At 47.0% G+C, this 22,386-nt stretch overlaps 1 protein-coding gene across 19 annotated transcripts in view; it reads left to right on the forward strand.

The window, feature by feature from the left end:
* MACF1 (microtubule actin crosslinking factor 1) overlaps nucleotides 1-22,386 on the forward strand; it is a 332,059-nt gene that overhangs the window by 249,796 nt on the left and 59,877 nt on the right. The window contains exon 1 of one of the 19 annotated variants that reach the window (XM_088835168.1): nucleotides 15,362-20,244. The exons of the other annotated variants lie outside the window; for them this stretch is intronic. Within the exon in view, the coding sequence (XP_088691294.1) occupies nucleotides 16,264-20,244 (3,981 nt within the window). The 5' untranslated portion in view covers nucleotides 15,362-16,263. Of the gene's footprint in view, nucleotides 1-15,361; nucleotides 20,245-22,386 lie in introns of those variants that run through there. 19 annotated transcript variants of the gene reach the window in all.

Genomic DNA, 22,386 nt, shown 5'->3' on the forward strand with positions numbered 1-22,386 from the left:
TGTATTCCAACAGTAGCCTCATCTTCCCTCACACCAGCAGCAGACCAGACGCATGTAGTGTGATTCGGCTTTCAGATTCAAATTGTTTTTTAATAAGGAAAAGCAAAGATAAGTATTAAAAAACAGCATTCGTTTTAAGTTTTCGCCTCTTTTCTTTTTACAATGGGATCATGCTCTCAGCACAGAATCTGCTGAAGAGGAGTATGAATCTGTGAGATGGAAATGTGGGCTGTGTTTTGACCCCACTGATTCCACTGGGGATGGTTGAAATAGACAGATGAGTCAGGTCTGTGGAGGACCCCAGGCTTACTTGGGACTGTGCAGCAGTGCTGATAAATGCTTGGAAAGGCAGTTGGCCTCTGGGGAAAATGATTTGCTTCTTAAATGAATGTGAAAAACTGGAAGTCATTATTCCTGGGAAAGACTTTTCCCTCAATTGCTTCTGAATAATTGATAGAATCTGGTTAGCCAGCGAGGACCCATGAGATGGGAAGGGAAGAGAGTCCTTGCCCACTAAACAGGCAAAGACCTCAAGCCTCTTGGGTTAGACACTTTACTGCATTCTGCTCTCTCTGTCTTCCACAAAAAAGGAAGAAAGCCATGAAAGAAAATATTGAGCATGTTTGAAGAAACTGGAAGGAAAAGACTTTGGTTAATCTCTTCAGGAAATTCCATTTTCCTGAACAAGAGAGTCTCTGATTATTAGAATTGTATTAAATATATACATAACTAGAGTCTAACAAGAAAGGAAGGACCTTTATTTCATTGAAATGTAAGCCAAAGAATTCCCTCAGGGAGACCTTTCTAGGAAGGAAAGAAAAAGACTCTAGATGTGGAGAAGAAATCTATGAAGTCTGATGATAACAAAGACATTTTGAAATTGCCTGTGTAGGTTTTGTAATAAGAACTGAGATCATTCTGAGTCTTACACCAGCCCCTCCCTTGTATCCTCCTCAGGACCCACACCGGCCTTTCAGTCAGGACGTGTGGAGGTTTGGGTCTGAGGGGCTGTTGGTGAGGCCGCAGGCTTCCTTAGGCCTGTTCTCAGTCTTGATTGAGCCTGAGCAGAGTGCAGGGTCAGGGACTGCATGCCCTTGCAGCCTGTGGCTGGAGACCTCTATCCTACTGTGAAGCCAGAACAAGAAAGCCCCATAAACTTGTTCATTTGATTCTTTTTTTCGGGGGGGTGGGGCTCATGGAAAGCAAGCATAAGCTTCCCTGTGAGCACATGTAAAAACTCTTGGAGGACAGGGCCTGCCATGGAGCTGAGAGCCTGCCAGTTTGGACAATGATGGATATTCAGTCCTTCTTTTCAAATAATTACAAAGACAGTATCAGCTCCTCTGCGTGTTTGCCAGTTAGACTTACTAGAGAGGAAAGCAAGTGAGGTTAGCATTATCTGCCTTCCCTTGGAGACAAAGGAAATCACACTTGGTATGACCCGTCTGTCTCTGGAGGTTTAGGTATCGCCAGCTTTGCAGCAGCCAAGATAAGATGAGTAGACCCCTCACCCCACCCCACCCTTCTTTGTGCCGACCCTTGGCCTGTGTTGGTTTTTTCTTTCTTCCTTAAACCAGGCTACCCTGGTGGCGTTAGCGGTGAAAAATTCGCCTGCCAGTGCAGGAAACACAAGAGACGGGGTTCAATCCCTGGGTCAGGAAGATACCCTGGAGGAGGAAATGGCATCCCACTTTAGAGGAGCCTGGAGGGTCGCAAAGAGTCAGACACAACTGAAGCGCCTTAGCACAGCACAGGACTGAACGACAGCTCCAATAGATTCTGGGGTCCAAAGAAGTAGAAAGAATGCCCTTGAATAAGGTTTCTCAACCTGAGCACTCTGGATATTTGGAGTGGGACAGTTCTTGGTTGTAGGCAGCTGTCCTGTGCATTGTGGGACGTTCAGCAGCATCCCTGATCTCTACCTACCCACTCGATGCCAGTAACAGCCTTTCCCCAGTGTGACAGCCAGAAATGCCACTGCACACTGCCAGATGCCCATGGAAGGGAAAACCCCCTCAGTTGAGAACCACTGCCTGAGGAAGGAGAAAATTGCCGCCTCTCTGTGGATAATTTAGAACTCAGTTGGAAAAGGTGCTCGTTGATTAAGGTAAATCTTAATGTAGCAAGCCACCTTCTGGTAATCTGATTATAACTGTGAAGCAGCAATACCCTCTGTAAATCAGCTTTCCTTTGGGCCAGGCCCTGGATTCTTTATTTTTCTTGGTGCTAATCTCTGTCTGGTTTAAAATCTCCTCGTCACTTTTCCTGGCATCTGCGGTTGGTTTCTTTTGTGTAGAGTTGATGATGCAGGTGTTCAGCTGATGGAGCGTTTCTGTGAAGAAGAGGAACTTCCTTTGTGGAAATACTCCAGGGAGCTTCCTTGCTCTGTGCCTTTAAGGGGAGACTACAGGCTGTCAGTTGTTCTCGGCCCAGGAGCTCACAGTTTGGCTGCTGATATTTATAACCCTTATGTGAGCATCTCCCTCTGCACTTCCCCCCGCAGAATTCCAATGCTGTGTAATAATCCTCTCCACCCCCACTGTTGCAGCTGGGTGGGGAGAAGGTGAAGGAGCCTTTAAGACCTTTAAGTTATCTTCACGTTGAACTTTTTCCAGCCCCATTTTAAAGTATTGCCGTTAGTATTTTCAGTATCAGCACCACAGGCAAAACCCCAAGCTTATAGCCATTACATCATCTTGAAGGAGCCTCACGTCTCAGTGAAGGTAGTAAAATCAGATGGAAGGGCATCAAGAGAGTGCTGAATTTCACAAAAATCCGACTGGAAATTTTGATAGCAAGGGAAGATTTTAAAGCAACAGTTGAATATATCCTCAACCAGAAGGAAGGACTGAGCAGTTTCAATTGAGTTTACTGAAGTTCTTCACACGTAGTGTCAGCATGTACCATTTGCAGCTAAGACTGGTCATCATGGGAAACACGGGTATCCAGAAAAACTAGAATCTACCGTGCTGAACTTGGGTTTGTCACTGAGTTTTGAGTAGGGGACGTGCCTGAGATAAGCATGGGCTTGCAGAACAGGGCTGTTTCTCACTGTGTCCAGAAGTGCTTAGTAAGTGGCCTCAGCCTTAGCCTAGTCCTGGGCACTTTTCAACGAGCTCTCTGGCACACAAGCCATAGGAGGTGAGCCTCTAAGAAGTGAGATGAGTTGCTTTGAAAGGCACTTTGTTGTTAGAGGTGGTTGGTTTACCAGGAATGAAATCAGTCCCACAGGGAGTCAGGTCAGGTCAGGTCACTGCACCAAAACATCACTGCACAAAGGCTGTCTCCTGCCAGAGGGACTCGTCCCAAGTCTCAGCTGTCCCGGGTGGAAAAGCCTCACTGTGGGGAGAGGCTTCCTTCATACTTTGCCACTGCCACTACTGGGGTGCTGTTCAGATACCAGTGTCTGGTACCTTTACAAGCTGTTTTCCTACCACTGGTCCTGTGATTTGAAATGTGGACCTTTCACAACTTTGGCCATCAGGGATGAGAGTAAGAGCTGCAAGGTGATGGTCCCTGGATCCCTTCATGGAGGTCAGGCAGAAGGGGCTCTGTGTTCCTTTCAGTCCATCCTTACCGAGCACTTGCTCTGGGTCAGTCCTTCGTGCAAGCTGGGGTCTCAGATAGTCTCTAGGTAGCAGTGCGGCAAGAGAAACAGGTGCGGAGGGCTGCAGCAGTAGGGACATGGCGACAGGAACAGTAGGAGGCCTGAGCCTAGATGACCTCCAATCCTCACTTCCTCCCCACCCCCACCTCCACGAACCAGACATTTAAAATCCCAGGTGCAGATAAGAAAACTGAAGTTTGAAGGTGTTAAAGTAACTTGTTCAAGCCACATAGCAAGTAAATGTTAGAGCTGGGATTGGAAAGATGTTTGGCACCAAAGCTCATGCTTGACCAGTGGCCCCCAGTGAGGGTAGTGGAGGCAGTTTTGGCCCTTAGGGGACATTGACAACTTCTAGAGACATTTTGTACTGTCACAACTGGGGAGGCTGCTCCCGGCGTCTAGTGCTGCTGAATTTCCTATAATACACAGGATAGCCACTTACAACAAAGGATTATTCAGCCCACTTCTCGAAATACAGGGGATTTTGGAATCTTGCCCTTTTCAGATTCCATGACAAGTAAGAGTTAACTGATGAAATAGTTCCATTGCTTGGGGAAACTTTGTGGTTTTCCTTTTAGTAGGAAAAAAAAAAAATGTGTTGGTTCTGAGAGTGATTTAAACAGATCTGTTGGATCAAGTCAGGATCTTGGTGAACTAATTTGAGTCAGTGGCTAAAGAATGCCCTCCATGCTTGGCCAGTCCCCACCCCACCCTGCCTGCCGCAAGACTCCTGCTGTGGAAGTCAGTCAGCTGTGTATCTCAAGCTGCTTCCTGTAGGGTGTGTTATGGAATGGCATCAGCCCTGCACCAGCTGGGAGTACTGACCTCAGTGTGATTTTATCAGACTCCGTCCCTTTTGAGCCTTGCTATTTGGAACAAAAGATCCTCTGTTAGGAAAGCAGAGAGCTAGCGTGATTGGACAGCCAGCGTGTACGCACATGGTTCCCACGGAAAAAACAGACATAAATTATGCTGTGGCCTTTTAAAACTGAAGCCTCCAAGGTGGTCTTCCCTCAGCTTCTGTCTGTACTCACCCTTCTTTCTGTGAGTGCTTCTCCTCCCCCCAGATCTAAAGGATTAATCAGTGGCATCTTCAGAACTGGTCTCTGTGCCCCCCTCCCCTCTTTTCCTTCCCCAGTCTTAGAAACTACATTTTTTTCCCTAATATATATTATACTTTTTAAAATTTTTTTATTGGATAATTGCTTTACAGAATTGTGTTGTTTTCTGTCAAACTTCAACATAAATCAGCCATAGGTATACATATATTCCCTTTTGAACCTCCCTCCCATCTCCCACCCCATCGCACCCTTCTAGATTGATACAGAGCCCATTTGAATTTGCTGAGTCATATGGCAAATCACTGCTGGCTGTCTATTTTATGTAGTGATGGTGATGTAAGTTTCCGTGTTACTCTTTCCACACACTCACCCTCTCCTCCCCTCTCCCCGTGTCCAGAAGTCTGTTCTCTATGTCTCTTTCCCCACTGTTGCTCTGTGAATAAATTCTTCAGCACCATTTTTCTACATTCCATATATATGCGTTAGAATGTGATATTTGTCTTTCTTTTTCTGACTCACTTCACTCTGTATAATAGGTTCTAGGTTCATCACCTCATTAGAACTGATTCAAATGCATTCCTTTTTATGGCTGAGTAATATTCCATTGTGTATATGGACCACAACTTCTTTATCCATTCATCTGTTGATGGACATCTAAGTTGCTTCCGTGTTCTAGCTATTGTAAATAGTGCTGCAGTGAACAATGGGATACATGTGTCTTTTTCTCAGGGTATATGCATAGGAGTGGGATTGCTGGGTCATATGGTGATTTTATTCCTACTTTTTTAAGGAGTCTCCATACTGTCTTCCATAGTGGCTGTATCAATTTACATTCCTACCAACAGTGCAAGAGTATTCCCTTTTCTCCACACCCTCTCCAACATTTATTGTTTGTAGACTTCTGATGATGGTCATTCTGACTGGTGTGAGGTGATATCTCATTGTAGTTTTGATTTACATTTCTCTAATAATGAGCAATGTTGAGCATCTTTTCATGTGTTTGTTAGCCATCTGTATGTCTTCTTTGGAGAAATGTCTATTTAAGTCTTTTCCCCACTTTTTGATTGGGTTGTTTGTTTTTCTGGCATTGAGTTGTATGAGCTGCTTGTATATTTTGCAAATTAATCCTTTGTCAGTTGAGAAACTACATTTTTGATCCCCACTGTCTATCCAGTCTTGTTTCCTATGTAGACCGACCACTCCATCCACTTACCCCAAACACTCCTTAGCATTTTACCTATTTGATTTCTACTCATACCTGAAGGTTTAGCAGAAGTCCCATACCTCCTCAAAACCTTGATTCCCCTCCAGCCCAGCTCACCGCCTCTCCTGCTCTCTTAAATCACTTAATATGTGTAACTCATTTAGCCTTTATCATTACTGCCTAATTTTGGCATTTATTGATTATATGCACTGTCCCATCCCTCATCTTAATGTATCCGTTTTTGTGTCCCTCAAAGTAGTTAGCGTGAGTGTGTTCATAGTTGGATATTAGTGAATGTTTGACTCAGTGAATGCTCTTTCTTTCTCATAAGCCATGTGAGCTGTAGGTTCAAAATGCTATCTACTGTGCAACACTTGCACTAAATCCTTGTGTGTTCTGAGAAATCCTCATCCTAGCCTGGACTCCTCACCTTTCCATCTGGCCTCCAGGCTCCCTTCCTTCTCTCCTACTTAGCATATGTTAAAGGAACATAATTTCATTTCAGTATTAGCCTAAATAAGCAAAATTTTAAAATTTGCTACTTTGGAGGCAACTGAAGAAAGCAGGTTCTGAAATACCGTCTGGTAGTTACCCTTTACTTTAGAGTCACTGTCATTTACAATGACAGCAAGAAGAGTCTTCATCCTTCTATCAGCTTAGTGAGGAAAACTGAGTATGAATTTGAGTCCGAAATACTCAACTTGGAATTCTGGCTCTATCATTTACTAGCTGAGTGACCTTGGGGGAAATTACTTAGCCTCTCTGTATAGTTATTTCTGCTATAAAACGTGAGCAATGATAAATCCTACCTTTAGGGCCTTTATGAAATTTAAATGAAGTGATGTAGATGAAAACACTAGGCAGATATTAAGTGCTCACTGATAATATTCTTTTATTTTAAAAAGTTTATCCAAATACACACATTATAACATTATGAAATGTTTTTAATAAGTTATTCCCTTTTTGCCTACAGCTGATCATTCTCCAGAAGATTTGATATAAGACCTAGCACCAATTTAGATTAGCTCTTTTTCTTCTTAAAAAAAAGGAAATGATGAAGAGAAACTAAATTAGTTTGATGACAGCAGTGAAACAGGTAGATGGACAAAAGGCCTTCCTGAGCAGTTTCTCTGGGGAACAAATGTGGAGCAATTCATAAACAGGTTTAGGTCATGACTGCTTAACACAGCTTTAAATATACTGTATGTGCACATATACACACATACATGGTCATTCATTCATTTCAGAATCCCACAGCTACCTGGTTTCTCTGAGACCATTTTGACCTTGGCTTCTATGCTCTGCACATCAGTATTATTTTCAAATCATTAACCAGAATTAACCAGAAGCCATTACCAGCTCAGTGACTTCCGCAGTCACTCAGAGTTACCCAGCAGATCAACTTAATGATCTGAGGGTCCTTGGCCTAATTAGCATAGACCATGTTATCTTCCTCCGTTACCCTATAATGGCAACTACCAGGTCAGCATCTTTGATAGAGACACTTCTTAATTTGAATCAGTCTTTAATTAAAACATTAAGGGAGAAAATATCAGCTTAATTTCAGAGGAAGCAGCTTAAAAACACAGATAAAATTAATCTCTATGCCAAGTATATATGCCAAATCAAGATGTTCCTCAGAAAGCTTTCAGCAACTACATGTTTCTAATATTTGGTTACATGTATCTACCAGTTAAAGGAAGAAGACGATAAGAATTGAAAGAAACTGAGCCTCTCTTAGGTCTTCTGCAGCTTGGATTCATTGCTTCCATTCAAGTGAACCATTTACTCTCTCTCTCATCTTGCAGTTCACTCCCAGAGAAGAGCTCCGACTTAAGTCTAATTCTTTAAATGCAGCCTCAGTTGTTTGTTCATGATCAATGATAAGAACTGCTTTAATAACAAAATGAAAGACAGTTTTCAAAAATCTCTTAACTCTTTATTACTTATTTTACATCCTTTTCTAATATTGGAGAGAAGATCCCTACAGCAAGATTCCTTAAGAGATTCAGCCCAGGGACCTGTTTCCTAGAAATAGCTAAGCACCCTTATGAAGTTGTTACTTTTTGAAAGTTGTGAAGTCATGCCATCGTGGAATTGGAAAGGCTATTCTCGATGTTAAGTGAAAGCCCACGTGGTCACTGTCTCAGGGAAGCCTCCCCTGCACCTCCAGGCCACATCAGGCCCCTTGACAGATGCTCTCAGAGTACTTCCTGCAGTTGAATTAAAGAGAATGTCTGTCTGTCTCTACAAGAATGTAGGCTCCTGAACACATCTTGCCATCACTCTCCCTTAGTGTCTGGCATGAATTAGGGCACACAGTAGATCTCAATAGTAAACATTTGTTGAACAAATGAATCAAGGCTACACCTTGTGGAATTCCTGTTCTTAAGAGGATAGGAAGAGGAACCCAAAGACACCAAGAAGGACTGGCTAGAAAGGTAGCATCAGGGTAGCACAGTGGCAGTGGAAGCCGGAGAGGAGACACAGTAGGGGAGGACGAACACTTTCTCACCACTGCTTATCCTGATCTGCTACCGTCTGACCTAGCGCCCAGCGCTGCGCTGCACGTGTGCTTGCAGAAGTACTCACTGACGTCCTGGTTGCCAAGCCCAGTGGCCTTGTCTTGATTAATGGTCTTCCTCCTCCCTTGTGCACCATTTAACATTGTATCTTCTTTCTCAAAACCCTCCTGTCCATTTACCTTCCTGACATTGCGTGCTCTCCATTTTCTTCTCTGGCTGCTCTTCTGCTTGCTGTTTCTATTTGTCTTTCTACTTGCCTTACATGTGGCTCCTGAAATCTTGTCATCCGGCCTCTTCTCACCTCTCGCCACGCTCAGCCCTGGGATGTCCAATTCCTCACTGTCCTATAGAAGTTTTCTGCCTCTGTTATCTCCACCCTGACCTTTGGTCTTTCTGGATACCTGCACATGGGTAGCCTTTGAGTACCTCACACTCAATATGTGCTACACTGAATGTGTTAGCTCCTCCAGTATTTCTTCCTGTCTGTTGCTGTATGCGGTGCCCTCAGTCATCCAAAGAGGTTTATTATTTTTTAATATTTATTTATTTGCTTGGTTATTATTATAACCAAATAAAAAGTTTTATTATTAGTTCTTTAATAAATAAATATTTATTTTTTATTTATTTGTGCCAGGTCTAAGTTGCAGCGTGTGAGATTCTTTAGTTGCAGCATTTGAACTCTTAGTTGCAACCTGCAGGATCTTGTTCCCTGACCAGGGATCGAACCCAGGCCCCCTGCATTGGAAATATGGCATCTTAGCCACTGGACCACCCAGGAGGTCCCGACAGCATTTTTTTACATTTATTTTTCCCCCTAACCCCTACCCTCTACCTGATCAGTTGTGAAGTTCAAATAGTCTGCCTCTGCAATTAAGATTTGGATTTTTGTTCAATTCAGTTCAGTCACTCAGTCGTGTCTGACTCTTTGCGACCCCGTGATCACAGCACACCAGGCCTCCCTGTCCATCACCAACTCCTGGAGTTCACTCAAACTCATGTCCATCGAGTCGGTGATGCCATCCAGCCATCTCATTCTCTATCATCCCCTTCTCCTCCCGCCCCCAATCCTTCCCAGCATCAGAGTCTTTTCCAGTGAGTCAACTTGTCGCATGAGGTGGCCAAAGTATTGGAGTTTCAGCTTTAGCATCAGTCCTTCTAATGAACACCTAGGATTGATCTCCTTTAGAATGGACTGGTCGGATCTCCTTGCAGTCCAGGGGACTCTCAAGAGTCTTCTCCAGCACCACAGTTCAAAAGCATCAATTCTTCAGCAATCAGCTTTCTTCACAGTCCAACTCTCACATCCATACATGACCACTGGAAAAACCATAGCCTTGACTAGACGGACCTTTGTTGGCAAAGTAATGTCTCTGCTTTTTAATATACTATCTAGGTTGGTCATAACTTTCCTTCCAAGGAGTAAGCGTCTTTTAATTTCATGGCTGCAGTCAGCATCCGCAGTGATTTTGGAGCCCAAAAAAATAAAGTCTTACACTGTTTCCACTGTTTTCCCATCTATTTCCCATGAAGTGATGGGACCAGATGCCATGATCTTTGTTTTCTGAATGTTGAGCTTCAGGCCAACCTTTTCACTCTCCTCTTTCACTTTCCTCAAGAGGCTTTTTAGTTCCTCTTCACTTTCTGCCATAAGGGTGGTGTCATCTGCATGTCTGAGGTTATTGATATTTCTCCCAGCAATCTTGATTCCAGCTTGTGGTTCTTCCAGCCCAGCGTTCCTCATGATGCACTCTGCATAGAAGTTAAATAAGCAGGGTGACAATATACAACCTTGACGTACTCCTTTTCCTGTTTGGAACCAGTCTGTTGTTCCATGTCCAGTTCTGACTGTTGCTTCCTGACCTGCATACAGGTTTCTCAAGACGCAGGTCAGGTGGTCTGGTATTCCCATCTCTTTCAGAATGTTCCACAGTTTATTGTGATCCACACAGTCAAAGGCTTTGGCATAGTCAGTGAAGCAGAAATAGATGTTTTTCTGGAACTCTCTTGCTTTCTCCATGATCCAGCGGATGTTGGCAATTTGATCTCTGGTGCCTCTGCCTTTTCTAAAACCTGCTTGAACATCTGGGAGTTCACGGTTCACATATTGCTGAAGCCTGGCTTGGAGAATTTTGAGCATGACTTTACTAGCGTGTGAGATGAGTGCAATTGTGCGGTAGTTTGAGCATTCTTTGGCATTGCCTTTCTTTGGGATTGGGATGAAGACTGACCTTTTCCAGTCCTGTGGCCACTGCTGAGTTTTCCAAATTTGCTGGCAGATTGAGTGCAGCACTTTCACAGCATCATCTTTCAAGATTTGAAATAGCTCAACAGAAATTCCATTACCTCCACTAGCTTTGTTCGTAGTGATGCTTTCTAAGGCCCACTTGACTTCACATTCCAAGATTTTTTGTAATGCAATAATTTATATCAAGTGGCAGTTGAGTGAGCAGCCAGGCTCAGCTTCTTAGAAATTTTCCACACATGACTCAGTCACTTGTATGCCCCCCTGGTAAGTTAAATAAGGAAGTCTTGAGCTTTCCAGGTGGTGCTAGTGGTAAAGAGCCCAGTTGCTAACAAAGGAGAGGTGAAAGCCGCAGGTTTGATCCCTGGGTCGGGAAGATCCCCTAGAGGAGGAAAAGGCACCCCACTCCAGTATTTTGCCTGGAGAATCCCACGGACGGAGGAGCCTGGTGGGCTACAGCCCATGGGGTTGCAAAGAGTCAGACACAACTTAAGTGACTTAGCATGCACAAATAAAGCATAAATTCATGTTTGGCATTCAAAGGCCTTGGTGAATTGACCTTGAGCTACTTGCCATTCTGACCTTTCCTTTTCCCTTGCATCTGTCCTATAACTTAAACCATGATAACTTTGAATAGGCTTCTTTAGGTTTCCAGCCTCTAGTCCTCCACTTAGAAATCCTTGTCTCTGCCGTGTCTGCATCTCCAGATCCTGATGTGTAAATGTGATTCCCTCCATGAAGCCTTCCTGGAATCTCCTGCTTTCCTGCCTCCCACCGTCCTGTTAGGTCTTCTCTCACTTACAAAGCCCTGTGCTTGTGTCATCACCACTGTCATGGGGAGTGGCTAAAGAGGGATTAATATGGCAAGTCTACAAGCAGGAAAGGGCTACAGGGGTCATGAGAGTTCCTGAAGAGTGTATGGAAAGCTTTCTCATGGGTTTTGAAATACACAAGAGTTCAGATAGCATCAAAATCCTTAGATTTAAAGCAAGCTTCACATCATGCTGCATTGCTTAACAAGCCATTCTGTAGCCATCATTATGTAATAAAAAGATGGTAGTGACTGATGCCCAACAGGTTCAGACTAATACTGTGGAGTTTCCACTTGCTACTAAATAAACGCTTGTAAAGTCTAGAGATCCCAAGATGAAAGGCATTTTGTAGGTTTTAAATGTGCAAGATGCAACCAGTCTTCTGTCTCCTCCTCTAGTCAGCACTAATTCTCCAAGAGAGAGGTGGATGAAAAGGCATTATAGAATCTGCGGAAGTGTGCATCTAGGGTCTCCGGATTTTCCTTGGAGGCTGGTGGTTAAGTCTGGAGCAGACAAAGCAAAGTGCCAAGTCCAAAACTTGGAAAGGGAGCTGTGTTAGGGTGTGAGGTGACTCCACCTTTCTGTTTTAATTAGACAGCAGGAAGGGCCAAGATTGTTCTTTCTTCCAAGTTCACCAAAGGAAAATCTGACACCGATTCTGTTCTTAGGAATTTCGAAATAAATAGAGAATTCTTTGAACTCTGTAATCAACTAACTGGAAACTAATTTAAAATTTGGCATCAGCACATATATTTGTATTATAGGAATGGGGGAAGCATCAAAGAGGTGCTCCCTATACTTCTCTTTTTAAAAGTTTACATGCAGCATGTGAAATGAACAGATGCTTTTTTTGTTGGAGCTATCAGAGTAACAAGAGGTTGAAAGCTGTATCAGGTATTTATTTCAGTCACTGAGAGGGCTATTGGCAGAGTTCCACATACCAAAACTAAGGAGAAACTCATGAACAGATTTAAAAAAAAAAAAAAAGACATGGAGGAAAGAGACTTTGTGCCTTTTTTCTCTCTCAACACAAACTGATGATTTAAAGAAAAGAGCAAAGCACTTTTTGCAGGGGAGAGGAGTAATTGGTCAGCTTTATGTAATCCTTTCTGTAAGGCCATGTTTGAATTTTGGAGAGATTTCTTGGTAATAGTCTCTTAATATAGCCTCCTAATACACTAATCAGAGAGAATGTGACTTAAGCTGATAAGTAATTCGAATCTGAACTTCATAGTTGCTAAAATGCTCCCCTTACTTAGTTGACTGTAATATGGAGCATTGGTGACAGTGGTGAGACTAAGGTAGAAAGGTGTGGGGAAGGATTAAGAAAAGACTGAATTCACTGGCACCTGACTTAGTGAGCAAACAGGAAAGGAATTTCTGGCTATGAAGTTTGTGATTCCACATCAAGATCATTCTTTATAATAGAATAACCACCCACCCTTAGTCCAGAGCCAGAATTCCTCAGATTCTTCCAGCCAGAGGGCCCTGGCACACTAAATAGTCTGTTATGATATCTGAACATGTAAGTGAGTGTATTTGGCCAGGGAGATTTGCTAGTGAAATTGATCTTGCCTTCCCAGGGTTTTTCCAGTTGTACTTAATAATTAAAGGAAAATTAAAACCCAGATTCCCTGAAACATTAAGTATCAGATACATAAGTTAATCAAGCCCTCCAATCACTCTGAATTAGAGTTAGAAGGGACCTTAAAATTCATCTTGAACAAACTGAAAGAGAAATTGTAAATCTCTTTCCCCAAATCTCTGCCAAGTGATTGCTTGAATCTCTGCTCAGACACCTCTGGGGTCAGGAAAGTCATCCCTTCAGGGGATGCCCTATTCTTCGAATAGCTGTGAGAAAGCTTTGTTGGTTTGAAATCTGCCCTTGGATCGTAGTGTGCCAGCTTAATAGACATCCAGAACAAGCTTCCTTCCTCCCACTTCCCAGCCCTTTAGATACCTGATGTTCATCATATTGCTTGGAAACCTTCCCTCGGTCAAACATTCTTGGTTCTTTCTGCTGTTTGTTCCTCAGAGGACAGTCTTGCAGTGTAGGACCAGGAGGAGTCAGCATTGTGGGGCAGCTCCTTTAACAGTTTTAGGACTAAAGAATATTCAAGTTAGAAAAGCTGTCAAGACACTAACAATCTAGTCTGCCCACCCTCCCTTTCAGTTTACAGATGGATAGAGAGTCTTTTGAATTTGAGTGGGCAGAAATTGATCAGCAGCCTCTTTCGAAGTGAGAAATGAAGTGTAAGACATTTTGCCAGTGAAAGGTCTTTTTGTTGCTTAATTATGATCGCAGGCTTCAGCTGACACCTCCTTTTTGCCAAAGACCTCTCTGGCTCAAGTCAGCCTAAGGCTCAGTTCAGTTTCACTGCCAGATCTCCATACACCAGCTCTTGGCTTCACTTACAGTTTGTATAGAGGGTAGAAATAACTTTTCCATAAGTTTTACCATCTGTATTGACCACATGATCAGTTGAGAGATTTTAATAGACTTTTTTTCCTTCATAAAATCAGAAAATGACCATCACAAAAGGAGCAGCATATTACACCCCTTCTGATGTGCAGCTGCCTCTGGTGGACGGGTTTCTGGGTTGCCCTTTGTACTTTCTTTGTTTAACAGTCACCAGGCGTCTAGATGGCTTTTATAAAAGCCAAAAAGCTGTGTCCGCTATTGTGGGCCACTTTTCTTTAGAATTTTCCATCTTGAGACTTGAAATACAGACCCCTGCTTTTCATTTGGCCCCGAGGAGCTCAAGTTTCCTTGTATGTGCCCAGCGGTGAAGGAGCCCCGGTTTTGGGGCTTGGGGCGCTGCTGCCAGCATCTCCCCCGCAGCCCCCGCCGTCAGTTCCCTTCGCCTCAGTCATCAACACCATTCAGATCTGTGGGCAAAGAAATCCCGGTGAGGGAATGAACCGAGACCAGATGGACGTGAGGAACGGGAGAGGGAAGGTGCCTGGAGTTTACCCAATAACTTGGTCCGAATTGAAGTGCCAGGTTTAAGGCTGGAGTGTTCTTGGGCCTGGCAGGGGCGCGCTAAAGGTGACATTGGAGGGACCAGGGACACCCCTTTGGCGGCAGAGCCGGAGCGGGGAGTGATGCCGGCAGATGGGGCCCAGAATGGCCCTTGCCAGAACCGGCTGGCGGCGGGGGCGCCCCTTCTGGGTGAGGTCGCCCTGGGGCTAGGAGCCCGGCGGGCTGGGACGCGGCGGGGGCGGCAGGGGCCGGGCCGGCGGCGGGAGGCGGGGCTTTCCTTTGTCAGGGGATTTGCGCTGCGCTGCCGAGGCTGGCGCTGGTGCGGCTCCCGCCCCTCGCGCTCTCGCGGGGCGGGGCTCTCCCTCCGGCCCCGGGGGGCGGTGGGCGTGGGCCCGCTAGCCGAGCGGCGGGCGGCGGGCGCCGCGCTCCTCGCCCCGAGCCGCGCGGAAGCCCCTCCCTCGGTGCCTCGGCCTCCAATCCCCGCGGCCGCCCCCTCCCTCCGGCTCGGCGGCTGCTCGCCCCGCTCTGCCCCGCCCTCCTCCCCGGGCTCTCCGCGTCGCGCTCCCCGGCTTCCAGGGGGGCTGCCCGGGCGGGTCGGCGCGGCGCGGCGCGGGGAAAGGGGAGGCGAGCCGCCCGCCAGCCGAGCACTTCCAGCGAGCGGCGGGCGAGCGGGCCGCGCGGCGCGAGGGAGGCGGGCTCGCCCCCGCCCGGCCCGAGCGGAGCCTTTTGTTCCCAGCCAGAAGTTTGCATGCCGGGACCGTGACAGCTGCGGGCGGGGAGGACGGCGGGGCCGCGGGGCCGGCGGCGGCGGAGAATAGAGGCGGCTGCTTGACATGCAACCCACGGCGCGGCGGCTGCGGACCGGGGACTGGCGGCGGCGGAGGGGGAGGCGGCGCCCACAGCACGCGGGACTCAGCTGCCGGAGGGACCAACTAACTTCCTGAGCGCGGGACTGGAGGCCGGTGCGGCCGGGAGCCACCTGCCAGCCTGCGGTGAGGCGACCGTGCCCTGGGGCGCGCGGCGCGGGGAAGCGGGCGGCAGGGAGCGAGCCTTGCCGACTGACCCTCGGCCGCCGCCGCAGCGCGCCGGCCCCTCGAAGGCCCGGAGCCGGGCTCCACTCGCCTTGTTTTGCGGCCGCGGCGCTGGGCTGTTCTGGGAGCCACAACAATGCCATGATGTTTTGGAGACAGGAAGCCCCAAGCTGGCCGCGAATGAAGGACTTCCTGTGTTTAAAGTTGCAGGAATATCCGCCGACCAGCCCATTTCAAATACAAACACCCGAACTAGGGAGGACGAATGGCTAATTCAGACCAGCTGGACTCTCCAGGGCTGGAACTGAGGATAAAATGAAAGGAATTCTTAGGAGCTTGGGCCATACTTGAAGACCAGAGGGGCTGTGCCATTGTTATTAAAGGACGCAATCGATGTAAATCCTCTGCTTCCAACTCTCCTCGGGTGAGAAGTGAGTGAAACTAGATATTGAATAAGACTTGTCAATATCAGATGATTTTTTTTTAACTGACTGAATTAGAGCGGTGCTCTTAAAAATAAAAGCCATAGAAGGAATAATTTTGTTGATTACGTTATACCAATTATCTGTCTGCAACTATGAGGCTGCTAACCTGTGAGGAAAAAATTGTTTCTCTTAGAGCTTCTCCCGGAATAGTTTCAAAGTGCAACTTCCAGGCCTTTCTGGAGGGAAGATCCGATTGGGAGGTTCGCAGTTACGAACGTGTAAAAGGGTTTTTAACTTATACAGAATGCATTTTGGGGGAACCTGTGAGAAACTTTTAAAAGGTTGATGGTTCATCTTGATTGAAAAAGAAAGTATGGGTAAGCCACTCAGCAGGCCGGACTGTTTAAGGCAGAACCCCACCTGCCTGGGAAAGGGGGAGGAAGAGGATGGCTACATAGAGGATTGCTACGTTCCACAGCGATCTATATATGATACAATGAGGATAAATGAACAAATTGACCAGGGGTCAAAGCTTAATCAGACTTCAAAAAGCACCATGGAAAAGACAGAAGGAAGTACTATATCCAGCAATGGTACGTTAGGAGCAGCCGCTAATGTTTTTGAATCCAGAGCACCAGAAGGCAAAAAGTTGGACGAGAGAATAATATTTGACGCGCTAAAGCTAAGCAGTGATGTGCAGAAGTCAGCTCCTGTGCCACCCAGAAGGCGGCCAAATGCAGAACGCAAGGACAACATTAACAGGAGATCTTGGAAGTCCTTCATGCCACCCAATTTCCCAGAATTTGCCGAAAGGATGGAAGCTTCTCTCAGTGAGGTTTCCGAAGCCGGTGTTTCAAATCCTTCCTTGCAAGAGAAGAAGGAGTCCAGTTCTGCATTAACAGAAAGTTCTGGTCACGTGGACCACAAGGAACCTCAGTTAGAGTCAGTAACTCTGGAACGTGTGTCCAAATCCATAGGTATTCCAGAAATGCAGGATGTGAAAAACTTAGGTGGAAACAGCCAAGAGTTCAGATTGCAGCAGCGTAGTGAGAGCTCTTCCCGTGAATTCCAGCCTCTAGAGTCAGAAGCTGCAGCAGCAAGTGGTAACACAGATGTAATGCAGGAACACAGATTCCCAAGTGCAACCTGGCCCAGAGCCATGAGAAGTTTGGCTAAGGGAGGCTTCAGCGAGAAGCAGCACCCCCTGGGGGATACAGCTTGCACTGTAGAATTGCCACCTCTCTCCCCTTGCCTGAGTGAAGAGCTGTTGGATTCAGAGTTGCATGTCCTCATAACCCCCAGCCTCAGGGAGAAAACAGAGTCTGAGCTAAAGTTTGAGGAGGATGAGCGCTGGGTCATGATGGAGGCTGCGGAGGAGTGGGAGGAAGAGAAACCGCCAGAGAGTGGACGGACTTTTCTAGCAGCAGATGAGGAGCACAGCCTGGCAGATACCTTTGGAGAAGGAGAGCAAGCAAATCCTGTGGCAGTGGTGGGGGATGGAGTCGGCTGCCCCACCGCCGTCTTGGGAGCTTTTGAGCACCTAGCTCTTGGTCAGATCTGTTGCTCCGACGACCCGCAGCCTACTCAGAACTGTTTGGCTTCTGTTCTCGAGGCCGCATCTTTGGATTACAGCTGTGTTCTAACAGGTGAGAGCGCCGTGGGAGAACTGAGCAACGGGACTGCCCTGGGGCTGGAGGGTCTTGTTTCAGATTTAGAGCGCACTGATGGTCCTGCCAGCTCAGAGCAGCTCTCTGACACAGACTCGGTGCAGATGTTTCTTGAACTTGAAAAGGAGTGTTTATCTGAAGGAGGAGTGATTCCTCTCGTTGAGCTGGAGAATCAAGCCTCTTTTGAAGGGCTGGCCCCATCCCAGGATGCAGAAAATCCACTTGTAATCAGTCCCTTTTCAGGGGCTGCCTTAGAAAAGGAGCACGTAGGCCTTTTAAAGGTAAGGACCGAGGACTCTGGTCCTGGGTTGGACAGTGACTCTTTCAATGCCCTGGATTCTTCTCAGGTGCCTAATACTGTGGAATTTACTGCCTACTCTGATTCTGTGAGGGACACTTCCACTGTTAGTGAGGAGGAGGGTGAAAAAGTGCCTTTTAGCCCCGACACTGCCAGGGAATTTAATCTTAGACTCCTGACTGATCTGGAGTCCCCAGGAGGATGGTCCAACTCTGATCACAGGGCTTCTCCTGAAGAAAATGTACCAGGCTCTGAAGCCAAGCTGGCCAAAGAACACAGCAATTTGTCCCAGGTGGACGGTCATGAAGTTGTGGGGAATGCTGAGGAGTGTGTGGAGAGAGCCCCCCTCAGTTCTGCTGTTAGCCATGAACTCACAGATGTTACCTCAGGATCTGAAGGAGAGGTGTTGCCGGATGATTCACATTTACCAACAGATGAGATTCATCAGGAAGGTGAGAAAGAAGCTATTGATGAAGAAAATAACCTTCTGACTTCCTTGGGAGACGTGGACCCTTGTGAATTGTCTGTGGAAGGAGCTTGTGATGAGGGAGGTGAAGCACAGGTGCTGGGCTATGAAGCCAGGCTGGAGGACCGAGCCTCAGCACATCTTCCTGGCCAACTCCCAGAGCAAGTCTCCCAGAATCTCCAGAGGAAGTCCGCGGAGTCAGAGTTCCTGAGTCCGCACCCGCCAGTTGGACGACTGAGGCATAGCAGAGATGGAGTGGAAACCACGGATGGGACCAAGCCCAAGCTGAATGTGGCCTCGCTAGAGGAAGGGGAAGCAGAAACGAGAGATTCCAGTTCATTGCTAAATACTTTTCTGGAGGAGCAAGTTACCAAGGCTAGTAACACAGAAGCAGTTTTGGAGGATTGGGCATCCATCCCACAGAAGCTTGACGCAGCTGCTGCAGTGCCCACTGTAGAAGATGCCCTGCATGCTGCAGTGCCTGTTCCAGAGGGAACTGCTATAGCCGCTGTCACAGTGCCCTTCCCAGAGGAGCATGTCCCAGTTGTTTCCATGGCCACTGTAGAGGCACATGTCCCAGCTACTTCAGTTTTTACCCTAGAAAAGGATGGCCCAGCTGCTGCAGTATCAGCCACAGAGAGGGCTGCTGCCCCAGCTACTGCAGTTCCTGCTCCTGAGGGGACTGCTCCAGCTGCTGCAGTGCCCACCACAGAGGATGATACACCAGAGGAGCCTGTCACCCCCGCTGGTGCAGTGTCCACCCCAGAGGAGCCTGATACCCCAGCTGTTAGAATGCTCACCCCAGAGGACCCTGCCGCCCCAGCTGGTGCAGTGTCCACCCCAGAGGAGCCTGCCACCCCAGCTGGTGCAGTGTCCACTCCAGAGGAGCCTGCAGCCCCAGCTGGTGCAGTGCCCACCCCAGAGCAGTCTGCCACCCTAGCTTGTGCAGTGCCCACCCCAGAGCAGTCTGCTACCCCAGCTGGTGCAGTGTCCACTCCAGAGGACCCTGCTGCCCCAGCTGTTGCAGTGTCCACCCAAGAGGAGCCTGCAGCCCCAGCTGGTGCAGTGCCCACCCCAGAGCAGTCTGCCACCCCAGCTGTTGCAGTGTCCATCCCAGAGCAGTCTGCTACCCGAGCTGGTGCAGTGTCCACTCCAGAGGACCCTGCTGCCCCAGCTGTTGCAGTGTCCACCCAAGAGGAGCCTGCAGCCCCAGCTGGTGCAGTGTCCATCCCAGAGCAGTCTGCTACCCGAGCTGGTGCAGTGTCCACTCCAGAGGACCCTGCTGCCCCAGCTGTTGCAGTGTCCACCCAAGAGGAGCCTGCAGCCCCAGCTGGTGCAGTGCCCACCCCAGAGCAGTCTGCCACCCCAACTGGTGCAGTGTCCACCCCAGAGGCGCCTACAGCCCCAGCTGGTGCACTGTCTACCCCAGAGGAGCCTGCTGCCCCAGGTATTGCGGTGTCCACCCCAGAGGAACCTGCCGCCCCAACTGTTGCAGTGTCCACCGCAGAGGAGCCTGCAGCCCCAGCTTGTGCAGTGCCCACACCAGAGCAGTCTTTCACCCCAGCTGGTGCAGTGCCCACACCAGAGGAGCTTGCAGCCCCAGCTGGTGCACTGTCTGCTCCAGAGGAGTCTGATACCCCAACTGTTAAAGTGTTCACCTCAGAGGAGCCTCCTGCTGCAGCTGCTGCAGTACCAGCTGTGGAGGAAGTGTTCCCTGTTGGTGCACCCTTCCTGGGAGATACTCCCCTTGCTGATTCAGTGCCTGTCTCGGAAGGAACTCCTGTTCTAGAAGAGGCTTCCCCTGCTGGAATGCCGATCCAGGAGGAGCTTGATTCCCCAGCATTTGGAGTAAAAGAGATGACTGGCACAGTGCTGCATGGGAAAGTGCCTCTGGCTACAATTGATGGATTAAATTCAAATGAGGTAATTGGCGCTCATTTTGTTAGGGCAGAATGTGGAGAGTAAAGTGAGATTTGCAAGTTCTGTGACTTGGTGGTGATTAGAAAGGGCGAAGATAATTCTTTGGTTCTCTTAGGAATGCCTGAGTTTTTCTGGCCTTTTTTTGGTCTTTTTATTGAATTTATGGGGAAAATGTGTCTTTCATCTGCTGAAAAACTTTATAATTCAAACTTTTTCTAATTGGGATATAAGCAAAGCTCAAGGAAAACAGGGATGTAAACAGTTTTGCCTTTAATTTTGGAAAAGATTATTAGCAGGAAAGGGTGATTCTGCTTTTGAAATTTACAGTAAGCATGTTCTTTCCTAAATCAAGAGGCTGCTTATTCATTGGTGATGTTAGCAGTCCAGTAGAGGCTAGAGTATATGCACTTTGGATTGAGACCTGGGATACTTTTTAACCGCTCTGAGACAGTTAAATGTCCTGAGGCTCCAGTTGCCTCATTTGTTAAGGAAGAGCCCTATGAGGGTTGTGAGGGTAAAATGAGATCATCCGTTCAAAGCACCAAACAGAAGATTTGAGTCACTGCCAATATGCTTCTCCTCTCCCTTTCAAATAGATAACTGTTGGTTAACTGAGAGAATTCACCAAAGCAGTTTGGGTGAAAGCCACATATGGATGTGTGAGTAACAGTTTTTAAATACAAATGTGTATTTTTAAAGCCTGAAAAAGGCGCAGTAATGATTACGAAGAAGGTATTTTAGTAATCCTGTCGGTCTTTGTGTACGGAAACAAGTCACTTTTCTTACTCTGGACCTCTTGTTTCTTAATCTGTGAAATTAGGAAATTGGGCTCATGTCCTCCTGGGTCTCATAGCTCCAAGATTTTGAAATCCTCACATTAAAGAACATAAGGTATTGTGAACCCTGTTCCCGAGATTCCTATCCTTTAGCATTTCGTAATCAAAGGATTTCGAGAGTGGTAACTCTCTGCACTTTACTGTCCTGCTGTCATTTGGTCACTGATAAGGAGGGAAGGAGTTAGAAGTTTAATCAAATACAGTCAGTGGTAACTGAGTGCAAAGGTGGTTTTAATTTTGCACCATCTCCAGGACCCCAAACAGTGCCTTCCCTATAGTATGCATTCCTGTTGACTGAGTGGATGAATGTTAATCTCCTGAATATCCATAGATGCTGCGAGAAAGTTGGGTTCACCTCCATTGCAGAACCTTTCAGGACGCCTTAGTCAGCTGCTGCTGCTGCTGCTAAGTCACTTCAGTCGTGTCCGACTCTGAGTGACCCCATAGACGGAAGCCCACCAGGCTCCCCCTTCCCTGGGATTCTCCAGGCAAGAACACTGGAGTGGGTTGCCATTTTCTTCTCCAGTGTGTGAAAGTGAAAGTGAAGTCGCTCAGTCGTGTCCGACCCTTAGCGACCCCACAGACTGCAGCCTACCAGGCTCCTCCATCCATGGGATTTTCTAGGCAAGAGTACTGGAGTGGCTTGCCATTGCCTTCTCCGCTTAGTCAGCTAGGACCACTTAAACATGCAGCTGCCAGCAAAGAAAGATCATTTTGATTGCAGGCTAGAAGCCATCAGCTTTGCCACAGATCTTCTGCTTAGCTGTGTGGTGGACTTCACAATTATTTTGTAATGGAGCACCCCATCAAATTAGAGTGCATCACCTTTCAGATTGATAGATTTGATCCAGTTCTCAGTTTTACCAAATTTGGGATTGACACCAAGATCCCAGCATCCTATGCAAAGTCACCAGCATTCCTGATTACACAGACTACTCCTAGTATAAAGCCTGCAGCAATAGTCGATGAAATACAGAGTTTCATTATAAAGAGCCAGTCAAATCTGCATGAAGGAAAAATATTCGGAGAAACTCAAGTCAGTCTCTGGGATCTCTGGTAGTCTGGCAGTTATAGGAGGTAGTCATTTTATGAAATATTGGCCGATATAAATGACAGAAGAAACAAATAGTAGCCCAGCTGCAACATGTGTGATTTAGAATGAATTGCTTTAGATCCTCTTCGTGTGTATGTATAATGTTTACATGTATACATGGTTAAAATAGGTGTAAACCGTTCTAATCACAAGGTTTGGTAGAAGAAAGAAAAGCCAGAACTTTTTTGCTATTTCCATAGTGGGATCCTAGGTCCA

The sequence above is a fragment of the Moschus berezovskii genome, chromosome 4 (assembly GCF_049115385.1).
Source record: "Moschus berezovskii isolate FMDL1 chromosome 4, NW_MosBer_1.0, whole genome shotgun sequence".
Lineage (NCBI taxonomy): Eukaryota > Metazoa > Chordata > Mammalia > Artiodactyla > Moschidae > Moschus > Moschus berezovskii.